The sequence below is a fragment of the Podarcis cretensis genome (assembly GCF_951804945.1).
Source record: "Podarcis cretensis genome assembly, chromosome: 9".
In the NCBI taxonomy this organism is placed as follows: Eukaryota; Metazoa; Chordata; class Lepidosauria; order Squamata; family Lacertidae; genus Podarcis; species Podarcis cretensis.
Genome location: NC_137178.1, coordinates 41,751,623 through 41,766,208, shown reverse-complemented (window position 1 = coordinate 41,766,208; position 14,586 = coordinate 41,751,623). Strand labels below are relative to the sequence as shown.

At 41.9% G+C, this 14,586-nt stretch overlaps 1 protein-coding gene across 1 annotated transcript in view; it reads left to right on the top strand.

The window, feature by feature from the left end:
• Positions 1-14,586, top strand: part of DCHS2 (dachsous cadherin-related 2) — a 109,870-nt gene that overhangs the window by 64,881 nt on the left and 30,403 nt on the right. Inside the window, exons 4-7 of the mRNA XM_079990404.1 lie at positions 4,668-4,904; positions 7,673-8,692; positions 10,482-10,669; positions 11,446-11,545. Of these exons, the coding sequence (XP_079846530.1) occupies positions 4,668-4,904; positions 7,673-8,692; positions 10,482-10,669; positions 11,446-11,545 (1,545 nt within the window). The remainder of the gene's footprint in view (positions 1-4,667; positions 4,905-7,672; positions 8,693-10,481; positions 10,670-11,445; positions 11,546-14,586) is intronic.

Sequence of the window (14,586 nt, the reverse complement as noted above, 5' to 3'; positions counted from 1 at the left end):
GGGGGTACCATATTGGGGGTGGGATGTTATCCTCAAAGTGCAAAGTCCCTCTTCAGCTTACCTTCCCTTTGTTGCACATGCTGCCCAGGGGTTTTTCTGCTACTCTCCAAGGCATGGAAAAGCAAAGGTAGCCGTGTTTTTTACTCCATCTCTGCTGAATTACTGCAGTGTTTTTTCACTCTGGGTAAACAATATTTGCTGTTTTCTGTGTTTGCTATAAAACACACACACACACTTAAAGTGGTCAAGAGGCAGTTTGTTTTTGTAGTGGTCTGGCAGTGTAAAATGGAAATTTTGTGAACTGCACCTTTTGGTTGTCTGTAAGTATTTATCTGCTTCATCTGTTTTCCATTCTCCTCCTTAACGCTTTATCCCAAATTAGTCATTCAGCTGATTAAACAATTCTACATTGTTAAGTCAGATCTTGTTATTCACCATTCTTCCTACTCCTGTCTGAAATGCTGGAACTGCTGTCAGTCAGTATAGAAAATACTGATGGTCTGACTGCATGAGGCATATGAAGTGGTCTTGATCTCCAGCGAGTACATATAGGGTGGCTTCTTGGACTATATGGAATTGGCAGAGATGACTGGCAGAATCCGAGACCAGAGAGAAGAATTGGTGGAGGAGGATTGGAAGAAATTTAAGGACTATTTACAAAAATATTGTAAACTGTATGAATGTTAAGAAAGATGTAAGATCCGCAATAAGATGGTTCCAACAATTTAGTTACAAAGAATATAAATTTAAATGTGACTGAAAGAAAAGACAAACTTTGGATGAACAATATGTTAGAACTAGAGTCTTTTAAATTATAAGATTTGAGATTTAATATTGGATAATTAAATGATATAAATTGAATTAAGTGAATAATTTGCTAGAAAAATCTATGTGTTTAGAAAGCAGTAACAAGAGATGTGAGGAAGTCCAAAGATGTGAATGAAACGTGGTTAATGAGAAAGATCTTGTTGTTATCTATGTGGATTTTTGTTTTATAAAATTAATAAACATTATTATAAAAAAAACATATAGGGTGGCTTCCTCCTCCTCCTCCTCCTCTTCCTCTTCCTCTTCTTCATTACACCTGATCATGGAATTTCCATGCCTTCTATTGCCCTACATTCTCTGTTGAAAACTAAACTTTAATAAATGAAGTCATTGGCCCTGTGCCTCAGTCTATAACAGATGAGAATTAAAGGTAATAGGTTGGTTCCAGAAGTGCCCTTTCAGATGTTGAAGGCATCTCCCACTCATGGATGGGCTGCTTGCGCAAGTAGAGCCTAGCTGAAATATGTTCTTCCACTTGCACATTCCCTTGCACAGACAGAAGTGTGAGAACTTGCCTATTCTAGCACAGGGTGAACTCTTAGGCAAGTGTTAGCAGAACAGCACTAACACAGTATCTTCTGCAATAATGCTCAAAACAGAAGAAATAGCGTATTAGTTTGAACCATATTAAGTGAAAAACATGCGCAAGAGCGTTTGGCTAGAAAACACACCACCTAGAATCAAGCATATGTGTATGATTACACTGCTCAACAATTTTTTACTTTTTGAATGTTGTCTAGATTTCTACAACTGATTTAGGGTATTTTTGCACTGCTGAATCAGGAAATGGCATCCGTTTCTCTCCATCAGGTCAGGTTTACTGTAAACTGAATGGTGGGCATTGATAAAGGTAAGTACATGTAAATTGCATGTTGCTTCACCATTTTTCAAACTTCAGGGCTTGAACTTCCGTTTCTTGGAACTCCAGCAATGCTCAGCGGTAGGGAGGTCTCTCTTCAGAGTCCAACAGTAGTCAGCCATCATGACTGCGTCCCAGCGACCCTGATACCTGGTCTCCATCTCTTTCATGTCCTGATGGAATCTCTCCCCCTGCTCGTCACTCATTGAACCCAGGTTCTCAGGAAACCGGTCCATATGTGAAAATAGGTAGTGCATCATGATGCTCATGTTGCAGCCCAGGTTTCTGAAAACAGAGCATGTTGTTGACAAGTTCTGCGTAGTTTCTGGCCTTATTGTTGCCAAGAAAGTTCTTCACTACTAGAACAAATGCCTTCCACGCTTCCAGTTCCACTTCGTTCATTGACTTTCTGAACTCTGGATCTCTGATGAGCTGACGGATCTGAGGACCATCAAAGATGCCAGCTTTCAACTTCTCCATGGTCAATCCTGGAAAAGCCTGGCATAAGTAACTGAAGCAGTCACCATCCTTGTCCAGAGCCTTGGTGAACTGCTTGATTAAGCCGAGCTGGATGTGCAGCAGTGGGGAGAGTATTCTGTCTCTGTCCACCAGAGGGTCGTTGATGACGTTCCTTTTTTTGCAAGGTACCAATTCCTCCCACACAGGCCAGTCCTTCTTCGTGTAATGCTGAGCACGGTCCCTACTATCCCACATGCACAGAAAACATGGGTACTTGGTGAAGCCAGACTGTTTTCCCAACAAAAAGTTCACCATCTTCAGGTCAAAACAAATAAACCACTTATGCTGATCATAACCAATTTTCTCCAGCACATACTTCACCGCTTCGTAGTTCTCCTTCAGTGTACTCGAGTGAGCCAGGGGTATAGAGGCAAACTGGTTGCCGTTGTGTAGCAGAACACATTTCAGTGATCTCTTGCTGCTGTCAATGAACAGTCTCCAATCTTTTGGTTCATACTGTGGCACTCCAAGCTTGAGCAGAAGCTGCGCAATATCTGCACAGTACACCAAATCCCTCTCTTCCGAGAAAAAACGGAGGTACTCTTGATGCCTGTTGCGGAAGAAGCTGATGCGAGCACTGTCAGAGAGGAGGTTTTTTCCTTCAAATTAGTCATAAGTTGACGCATGCGTGGGTGGAGTTTCCTATACACTTTGTGGGGTGGCTGCCCCATTAACTTAGTTTTGATCCCCCAACTTTATGCTTTGCCGCACCAATTTATGGAAGATTTCGAGGTTTTATGACTTCAAACTGATCCCTTTTTGACATAATCACCCAGAACTATCGGACCTGAATACTTCTTGCCATTAAAATAATCATTTCCAATCAAAACAATTATTCAACATGGCATTTTACCTCCACCAACTTCTTCTAAAATGCTCCACAAAAGCGTACATGTGAACAAAAACATTAAAAAATGACATGTGGCCATAGCTCAAAAACTTGACCTGATTGAGCAAAACCAATGTGATTTTTGGATTCAGCGCATCAAATTCGTCCTAAATCAACTGAAAAAACACAGACAACAAATTTGTTGTTGACCAGTGTTATGTTTTAAACAAAATGAGACAGATATTGGATATCCTGAAGAAAAAGTAAAGTGCTTTTTATATGCTTGTGGTCTTAAGTACATAGGAAGAGCCCGCTGGATTGGGCCAGTGGCCCATCTAGTCCAACATCCTGTTCTCATAGTGGCCAATCAGATGCCTGTGGGAAACCCGCAAACAGGGTTCAAGTACAAGAACACTCTGCTTTCCTTTGGTTTCCACCAACTTGGCATTAACCCCCCCCCCCCGAAGTTTATTCCTTTTGGTATCTGTGTGAGTGGTATGATACTGAAGTGCAGTCAATAGTCCTGATTATGAAAATGGGTGAAATCTAGGTTTTTAATAACAACTTTATCCCTTAATGGACTGTAACGAAACAAACAAACTTGGATTCTCTAAAATTAATTTGTGTTTTTTTCCATCTGAGGGAATGCATGGAATGAGGGTCATTCATGTGACCCTGTGGATGGATAGAGTAAAAGGTAAAAAGGACCCTGGACGGTTAAGTCCAGTCAAAGGCGACTATGGGGTTGTGGCACTCATCTTGCTTTCAGGTCAAGGAAGCTGGTGTTTGTTCACAGACAGCTTTCTGGGTCATGTGGCCAGCATGACTAAACCACTTCTGGTGCAACAGAACACCTTGATGGAATAAAAAAGGAATAAAAAGCTGTACCTATATATCTACTGGCATGTTTCCAACCGCTGGGTTGGCAGGAGCTGGGACAGAGCAACGGGAGCTCACCCCGTTGCGGGGATTCGAACCGCCAACCTTCTGATCGGCAAGCCCAAGAGGCTCAGTGGTTTAGACTACAGCACCACCCTTGTCCCATGGATAGGGTATTGGAAAATGGAGGAAGTGGATTTAAATCACTGCTCACATATCCAAAATGGAAATAATGGCAAGGCTTCTTTGGAAGGGCAAAGAAGCTGAAGGCTGCATTGCAGATTCTTTTATGGTTAGGAGGCTTGGAAGAAACTGGACAATTGTTAAAGACATGAGCAAGTAGGCAGAGCTAGATTTGATTGCCTTCTTCTAGGCCAGGATGGAGAACCATTTTCAGTGGGTTGGGCAAGAGGCAAAAGTGTGCAGAACAGTGAATGTAAAATTTACTCCGTAGGCTTGTTTCTACATTCAAACACCCCACTCTATCCTGATGCTTGAACTCAGGAACCATTGTGCGAAATTTGGTCATACTATCCCAAGAGGTGTCCAAATCCACAGCAAACAGAAACTGTGTTCCAAAATATATAAATGATATAGGTGAACTTTCATTTTTCTACTCTTGCAGTGGTGCTGCTGACACATTTTTATTTTTAAGTACACATCAGTTCTGTGGCTAACACTTCTGAACTTCAGAAATGACAGGGAGAGATAATTTTCTTGTCCCATTTGTTCACCTTTTCTTCTTCTTTACAGGAATTGTCTACCTGATAGCATCTCTCAGTAACGTGGAACATACCAGTGTGCTGTTGGCTGTTTCTGCCCGGGATGGAGGTGGCCTTGGTTCCACTGTTAATGCAGTTGTGACTGTGAAGATCCTGCAGACGGCTGTGGCTCCTGCTGTTTTTGAGAGATCACGTTACACTTTTTCCATCCCCGAAGATGCCCCTGAAGGAAGTGCCGTCGGAACGGTGAAAGCAAGGGAGCCCTTGAGTAAGTGGCCTTGGAAGACATTCAGACAGATTCCAGCGCCCCCTGATTTGTTACAGGCTACAGACATATGCAACCAATATTGTGTTAAATGTTCTTTTTATTCTTTCAGTGGAGAAAAGCACACAACTAAATGTGAAACTAGGTTTTGAATTAGTGTAATAGTAAGAAACTAATGGGACACGAGTGGCTCTGTGGGTTGAACCACAGAGCCTAGGGCTTGCCGATCAGAAGGTCGGCGGTTCGAATCCCCGCGGTGGGGTGAGCTCCCATTGCTTGGTCCCTGCTCCTGCCAACCTAGCAGTTTGAAAGCACATCAAAGTGCAAGTAGATAAATAGGTACCACTCTGGCGGGAAGGTAAACAGCGTTTCTATGCGCTGCTCTGGTTCACCAGAAGCGGCTTAGTCATGCTGGCCACATGACCCGGAAGCTGTACACCGGCTTCCTCGTCCAATAAAGCAAGATGAGCACCGCAACCCCAGAGTTGGCCATGACTGGACCTAATGGTCAGGGGTCCCTTTACCTTTAAGAAACTAGTGCATTTTCCCACATTTGAGTGTTTCCTTGTGGTTTCTTGGGAGACGATCTTAAAAGAGATATAAACCAACACGTATACATACATACATACAGTATGTTTAAAAAATAAGTACTCCCATTATAACAGTTAAACTTTACAAGGTACACTGGGCTCATTGATTGTTTCCTCACCTGCACGCATGGAGAGTCATGCAGCCATATCAAGGTAGGATATTGCTAGGTCGAGATGGGGAGGCTCACAGGCCCCCTTCCTCCATGCTTCCTAATGTGCTGTCATGCTGTATGTGTGCATGGTTTAGGAGGGGAGGGAAGGAGGCTTTATTGGAATCCTCAATGTGTGAGCTCTGTAACTAGCATGCAAAATGTGCCCTATGTGTGTATTCCTTAATGGACTAGGAGAAATTGTGGTAGTGAAAAATGAGTACTGTTTATATGTAGGCAAAGTTGCTTGAAACAATTAGTGTTCAAATACTAGCGGTTGGCACTGTGGTCTAAACCACAGAGCCTAGGGCTTGCCAATCAGAAGGTCGGCGGTTCGAATCCCTGCAATGCGATGAGCTCCTGTTGCTCACTCCCTGCTCCTGCCAACCTAGCAGTTCGAAAGCACGTCAAAGTGCAAGTAGCTAAATAGGCACAGCTCTGGCGGGAAGGTAAACGGTGTTTCCATGCACTGCTCTGGTTCACCAGAAGTGGCTTAGTCATTCTGGCCACATGACCCGGAAGCTGTATGCTGTCTCCCTCGGCCAATAAAGCAAGATGAGCACTGCTACCCCAGAGTCATTCTCAACTGGACCTAACAGTCAGGGGTCCCTTTACCTTTTATGGCATATAAGAAAATTGGGGGAAATGAGTCTGAATGTTTAAAGGAATTTCTGTCACAAAACAGCTGCAGTCACACGTAACACTAAGCTGCAGTTCGTTCAGTAAACAATACGTTGCCTCACAGATGAGCACACAAAACCATGCCTTGCTTTTCCAAAGGTCAGTTAGTTTTCTTTCTGTTCCTGCCTCATGTCTTTGTGGCTTGGCAATCAACTGGACCAGGGTGTCCAAACAAACCATGATGAAGCAAGGCTGTTTTCCAACAAAACACAAAACTATAGTTAAAAAATTCCATGGTTGATAAGCCAAAAAACAAACCGTGGGTTTGTGCTATGGTTTAATGCCAGAAAACAAACCATGGTTAGTCTGCTGGGCTGGGTTAACACTTTCAAACAAACCTGGATCAGATTCCCCAATCTGGAACCTTCCAGATGCTTTGGACTATAACTACTATCATCACAGGCCAGCATGACTAGTGGTCAGGGTTGATGGGAGTTGTAGTCTAAAACACCAGGTTGGCAAAGACTGAGCTGCTTAGTGTTATGTTCAAACAAGCCTGTTAAAACTGAATTGAATAGTTGAGCTGAAATAGCAGCTTTTAGCAATAAATTTGTGGGTATTTAAGGTGCCATGGGACTCCTGTTCTTTTTTAAGCAGCTTGAACACTATATATATTGAGAAGCACAGTGAGAGACTAAAGATGCATCTGTGGCTTTACATATTCTGCCATTCTCCTCTACATAAGCAAACGCTTTAATTACTTAATACATTGCAACACTTACAGGATGTGGCCTGGCAGTGGCCTAGGAAGGTTTGATACTGACTCTCCATGGTTTCCTGGGAAAAGTCAATTTCCCTAGGCTTTGAGAGCCTCTCCTTCCCCCACTCTGTGTGTGCACTCTATATGTTACAGCTTCCTGGTTTGTGCAGTGGGTTGAGGTTTTGACCCTTAGTTCTCACAACAGTTATACTAGAGTCTTAAAATTAGGCTATACTGGAATGTTTATGTGTCTGCTTAGAGTGGAATTCCTCTGTTCAACCTGACCTAGTTGGAAAGAGTTCCTGTATAATTTTAAATGTGAGAAATGATATTTATTTCTTCATAAAATTTAATCACACCTATGGGGTGAAAATACAGATCTCGTAAATGGGCTTACTGCGTGCCTTTAAGTTGGTCTGCACAGCATCCATTTTTTTCTACTACACCCTAGAGATTACAGCAAGAAAGAAAACGCAAAAACTTAGGAAACAAACATCCAGAGAGGCGTTTAAACTGTTCAACTCACTTAGCACTGCTGTGCCATACATTTCTCAAATGCTCTAGAGCATATTCAGCTAAGTGGATCTTCTAACAAATTGGATGTCTCTTCTTTGACATGGGGGTGTGTTTTGTTTTTAATCTTCTTTACAGATTTATTGGAAACGGTTTCCTACAGAATTTCCTCCGGTGATCCCTACGGAAGGTTTTCCATTGACCCTCAGTATGGAATCATCCGCACTAAGAAGCAGCTCGACCATGAAGCCCATTATCACACCCTTCTCACAGTCCAGTCACAGTTGGGAAGCTCCCCTGTCTACAGCAGTGCCCAGGTCAACATAACCGTGATTGACGTCAATGACAACCCTCCAGTGTTTGTGTCGGAATCTGACCAGATTAATATATCGCGAAGCACGGTGCCTGGCGCAGCTCTTTACATCGCTCATGCGGAGGACAAAGACAGTGGGCTAAATGGCGCAGTCCGGTACGCCATTGTAAGCAATCAATCAAGTATTTTTACCATTGATCCCGTTCTCGGGGTACTGTACCTTGCCAGAACTTTGGATAGTGATAAACAGCATGAACACACGGTGGTGCACATTGCAGCAGAAGATCATGGAAGTCCTCCCTTGAGTTCTCTGTTGATCCTACGAGTGGTAATCGATGAGCATAAGGGATGCCCTACATTGACTTTTGAAAATTTGGTGTATCAGGTGGAAGTCAGTGAAGCAGCACCCATAGGTGTCAGAATTCTGCAAATCCAAGCCCGGAAGTTAGATCCCCAGCGTACCCCTGGGAATGTTGTGTACTCCTTGGAGCATAACATAGATTCTGCTTCATTTAGAATTGATCCAGAAGCAGGTGTGATCTACCTACGGAATCCTTTAGATTATGAACTTACACAAATGCATAGTTTTAGAGCCTTTGTTACTAGCACAGCAGATAAGTCAGGGCAGAATGCAAGTACATCAGTGATAGTTAACGTAATGGATGAAAATGACAATTCTCCCGTGTTTTTGCGTGATGCCTATTTTTTTGACGTGGAGGAGAGTTCGTTAGCCCAAGGTGTGGTTGGCACAATAGCCGCAGTTGACAAGGACTCTGGAAGAAATGCGCAGCTCTCCTATTTCCTCTTATCAGATGGAAAATATTTCAAAATCAATTCCAATACAGGTAATATGTTTTAATAATCTTCCCTGTTCTCCTTGCGGGATGTTAAGCTTTCTGCTAAACTAGAGTGTTTGTCCTCTCTCTCTGTGTGTGTGTGAATGAATATAATTTGCATGTCCAAATTCAGGGTGAAAACAGTGGGACGTAACAGGCAGACAAAAGAGAGAACAACTGAATTCTCTCCAGTGATGGATCTAGCTTCTGCATACACTCAAAACTCATGATAGGCTTTGCAATGTGAATTGTCAGTATATTAAAAAGTCAGAAATGTAAATAATATTACCTGCAGGTCACTTAGTAGTATTCTTTCTTTCTTTCTTTCTTTCTTTCTTTCTTTCTTTCTTTCTTTCTTTCTTTTACCTTTGAGCTATTATTGAGCAGTGATCAGCAGCTCAAAGGAACGAGCATGGTACTGCTGATCACAAGTATCTGTGAAAACTGCTAGCAAAGATGGTTACAGATCACTGTCAGGGACAACACTCAAACCCCTGCAAAAGTGCAAAGTTGGATGGCAAGCAGTTCCACCATTCCACACATACATTACATATGGTCTGAGCAGATGACTTCCAGGACAGATGCTGGTCAGACTTACCAGTCTGATACCTCCATACTTTTTTCATGCCCATCTCTGAATCTTAAAACATTTTCTTAAAACGTTTGCAGTCTTCCATTTGTATCTTCCCAGGCCTGCCCTGGGACCTGCCTACATCTTTCTCTTCCTAATACTATCCCATTCTTACCATACCTGACATCTCTTCTACTTTAACTGATCCACTGGCTTTCAGTTTGTTGTGTTGCTATCAGCTGACTTTCCATTGTTCTTCCTGGTGAAGGATCTACCCTGATCTCAATTTATACCTACTGCTTGCTCCCTTCCACTGTACTATATCTGTAGCTGGAACTCTTGTGGCTTTGGACACAATTCAAGGACATTGGTGTGAAAATGTCTAATAATTTTGTATCACAACTATGTGAAATGTAGGATTAGCATTTGAGGAGGTGAAGGTCGCTGGATGAATCGAATGCCAAAACCCAGGATAAACAAAGACAGGTATTTTAACAAGATAAAATGAAACGTTGAAAATCAATCAGAAGGGATTGTGTAATAAAAAGTCAGGCACGAGTGACAGAGCTAGCTGGTGGGAGAGGCCTTGTACTACACAGATGTGGAATCTGAGACTACTCTCCACTGCTTGCCGTCTGGAAAATGAGGAAAGCAGAATGGCTAATATAGCTGGGTTTAGAGAGATAGTGTGAGATCAAAGAAATACAGCACAGTTCCATAGGAATGGATTTCTTACGAAGCACCCAAAATCCTGCGATAAAGAAGGCCAGCTGGTCGTGGTAAGGGGCTGCAGGGCTGCAGAATATCCTCAGCTCCTACTGCAAAGTGAAGAAAATGCTTGCTGGTCCCCCCAAAGGGTCTGTGAAGAGAAGTCCCTGGTATATGATGTCTCGTCCAGCTGGCTAACAACTAAAATAATTTTTGCTCTTTTCTGCTGGCTGGAAGAAGGAAATATTTTGGCTTCTTTAGAGCAGCCATCTGGCTTTAAAGTTAGCTGTTTCTGTGTGAAGTGGAGTCACTTGGAGTCCAGCGAAGTTATAATGACCCCAGGGTACACAAGTATATGCTGAGTGACAGGATCTCTCTTGGCTTTCTATAGTATGCAGTGTGCATATCAAGTGACTGACGTGGTTAAGGCAGAGTGTGCTGTAAAGCGTGCACAGCTTGTTAAAACCTGTTATATGCAGCCCATAATGCTCTTTTTTTATCACTGTTCCCCCCCCCCAGGTGAAATTATAAACTGGGTTGCATTAGACTATGAACAGCAGGCTCACCACTCCCTGATTGCTCTGGTGACTGACCACGGGGTCCCGCAACATAATGCCACAATAACAGTCTATATCTCTGTTACCGACCTCAATGACAACCACCCATGCTTCCCGCAGCTTCTGTCTGGAGCAGAGCTACATGTCAAGGTTTGAACAGATTGAAATCCCTTTCTTTCTTATCCATGTGTAACTTGAAGAAGCACCTTTGTGTCGCGTATGAATGCTATTCATGTGTGACAGAATGTGAAAGAGTTGTTTTTAAATGAAACGCATGTTCCAACCAGTGTAGGTGTTAAATTTGCGTTTTACAGACCAATGTAAGCAAAAAAGGCCTTTTAAACCTCACAGTGTCTTTACTGCGGCACACAATAATTTTTTGAAAATTTGTTTTGAGCACCATCTTGTGGTTAGAATATGGGGAAACAGCTGAAAAGCACAGTTGGCACATAATCAGGGCAAGCATGATTCTAATATATCAAACTATTGAGGTAAAATCTGTTTAAACTTAATTTTCAGTTTACTGTAGCTTACATTTGCTGCATATGCTACTAGCCCATAGACATGTTGGTTCTATGCAGCTGCTTATCCCACAGAATGGGAATGCTTGATCAGGGTCTGGGGGACCCAGACTACTTAATTTACTATTCACATTTTTATCAATTAGTTCTTCACATTGCCTAACGTAATGCAACTTCTGCATGACTTGGAATTTTGAACTGCCCAAATGTTCTTTTTGAACTGCCCATTCTCCCACCCTCTAATAGCCCATTTAATGGGTCTGGATGCCCATTAAAAAGCCTTTCCATTTGCACTCTGCCAGTCCCTTTTAGCACTTTAGTTTTGAACCTTTCTTTAATGTATATTAATTTAGTTGGTCTTTCTTCTGTGGAAAGTCTAATTTTAATCCATCTGCTTGCTATTAGGTTTTGGAAGGGCAACCAGCAGGAACCCTGGTTGCCACCATGTTTGCCAAGGACCTTGATTCTGGGAACAATGGGGTCGTGTTATATTCATTGTCCTCAGGTAAAAAAATCCTTACTTCTCAAGTAGAGATAAGAAAGTGCACGATATCCAGATACATTGGGCAAAGTTGTAACCGTACAACATAAACTGAGGGCAAAGATCTGTTCTTGGCTGCTCTTGGAAACTTCTCTTTTCTGAATCAAACGCTGATTCAAGTTTATTAAGTGGAATTCCCACATCTCTCCATCACATGTGGCATGCTGCCTGCTTATTATGAGGTATATTCAGTTTTAAATGTGAGAGTTGTAAAAATGTCCAATTTTCAAACTTATTATTATTGACATTTCTCTCTTCATGCTTTCATGATCTTTGTAATATCGGGAGTAGCTCTCTCTACCTTTTTATCCTTCCACGCTTGTTTTTGTTGCGTTTAGAATTCTTAATCGAAAGCACTCACTTAGCACACCCAGGATTAAGTTGATAACACTAAGTAAAACATGTTCAGTGTAGTTTAGGATTTCATCTGTTATAGGCAGATGCTTTCACCGTCCCAGTGGGAAAATGACCTTTCCTTTCCCATGACTAACTGGAAATCTTCTTCCTATAGGAGTTGACCATGACAGTCTGGGACAGGGATCAAAAGATAATGTGAGCAAACAATGGGGGCTTGTGTAGATCCTATTTCATCCTTTGCTGGAGAAAATTCTGCAGCAAAACTGTGTTTGCAATCATGTCCTGCTAATTGGCTTCCCACAGTCTTCTGGTTGGTCACTTTGAGAACAGGACACTGGACTCTGAAAGCAGTATGCTGGTCTTATCTTTCCTTTTACTAGGTCCTAGTTTTGGCTTATTTATAAAAAAAAATTAAAAAATTCCAGGTCTAAAATGACCCTTTCTAGTGCTAACGATCTGTGATCATGCACTGCACATTTATTCTGGAGTCATTGAACATAAAATAGTGACAGAGCCTCCAGCTTTTTACAGTCCTTATTAAAAAGAGCAAAAGGAGGAAACTTAAAAAAAAAAAAGTCCCATGGAAACCTAACAGAGCGATATTTTATTGCTGTCTTATGAGTTAGGCTATAGCCTATTAAAATTCATGCCTAGATACCAGTATTTGAAACTCTCATTGTTCTAGGTGCATTTTGCAGCAGGGAATTTCATTAGCGCGAGCAGTTTCTGAGCTCTGAGTGCAGTAGTACGCCTAAGATTTTGGATTAAAACTGCAGAGTGGAAGGAAAGGAGGAGCTTTTTCTGCCTCTCCACTTCCAGCTACTCTCTGAAGACTGGAGAAGAGACACTCTGAATAATAGTAGGGGGATGGGCAGGGAAAGGACCAGACCATGTGAAAAATGAACATAACATTTTAGCTGCAGTTCATTCATTTCCAGCTTTGTATTCTTGTTATTAAAAAGTGTGCCTAGACATTCCGTTGTTGTGCCCATAACTTAGGTTTGAGGTGCCATTTAGCTCCTAGCTTTCATATCTCAGTTTCTAACACTGATTGATACATTTATTAGTCTTTGAAACATGACTCTTCACTTCTGCAACATAAAACACATGGCCGAACTACCATTTTTTTACACTATTCGCATTCAAATATTATTGTTATTTATCCTTAAATGTTGGCTTTTTTTTCTTAGCAAAGTTGTGATTATTAGCCCGTTTGAATCGAGAATAATTTGTGTCCCTGAATTTAAAACTGGTAGAGAATAATGCAATCTTAATACAGATGAATTTTACATTTCTCAACTGTTACGCTTCAACGTAGCTCCAATTTGCATCCCAGAGTCAGCTTATACTTGTCATAATTATTTGTTGGTGAATGAACTCAAACTAAAGTACCATGGAAACCAAATTACCTCTTTTCCTTAACAGAGAAAGAACAGTAACTACTTCCTAAAGTCCTCCCAGGAAGACTTGTAGCCGAACATACTTTCACATACTGCATGTGACATCTTGGGGGAAAGCAAGAAATCCAGACTTCACTAACCCCACAATGACTAGCTCATTCATTCCTAATTGTGAGAAACTGGATACGTGAAACCTCTTTTCTGGGCCTCTCCATGGAAGTAAACCATGGAAGTTGGAGATTGCCTTCCTGAACCACTAGGGTTAGGGTATGCTATAAAATAGCACCACTGTTCAGAAACTACAGCTGGTGCAGAGCATTATTGTTTGGCTCCTGAGGGAATGGGCTGTCAGATACTGGTGCTGCGTCTTCTTGTTTTTATTCTTGGGTGCAGGCATCAAGAAATCCCTCTGGCCCTTAGGTTAAAAAAGGGAGAAATATCCATTGTTCTTCATGATAAACTTAACTCACTGACAATTACCATTCACTTTTCCTTCTGATTTGGACTCTGGGTTAGGCGAGTAAAATGGTTTTGACTTAGGCATGTGTTGCAGAGTCCTTGGGCAGTAGGATGTTATTATTATCGTTATTTATTAAATTTGTATACCGGCCTTTATCCATAGATCTCAGGGTGGTTCACAGCATAAAAAATTCAAGATAAAAACCACAAAAATACATAGTAAAAACAAAAACAAATACCTCCCCACTCTCACAACGCATTTAAAAGAGTATCAGGTGTTAATCAGCCAAAAGGTTGGCTGAAGAGGAACGTTTTTGCCTGGCACTTAAAGGTTTATAATGAAGGCCTCCCTCAGGCATCCTGTCTGCTCTTCAGGCCATGTCCCTTGATATTTGGTAAGGCCAACAAAGCTGTTACCACATCCTCTGTGTTTCCAGAGGGCCTAAAATCCATATGGATGCTACACAAGGATTTTGAAGTGGCTCTTACAGTGCCTTTGCAGGGGTAAATGCAAGCACACCTTGTTGCAGCTGCTCTGGATCATTTCTTCCTGTGTTCTACAGCTGTGATCCTTGCATCTTGTCCATTGAACTGTGCATGTACTTCCTATTAGGACAAGAGACAGAAGTACTGTACATCCATAAGGGGCTTGGGGGAAAGTTCAGTTCACTCTAGCTTTTGCAGCCAGGGACTTTCAGAACATGCTGCCCTGGTTTACTGGCTCCCATCTCTTGTCTAGTGAAGGTTTTCTGACAATAATTGTTCTCTCGCAGACTGAAGAAAAGTTGT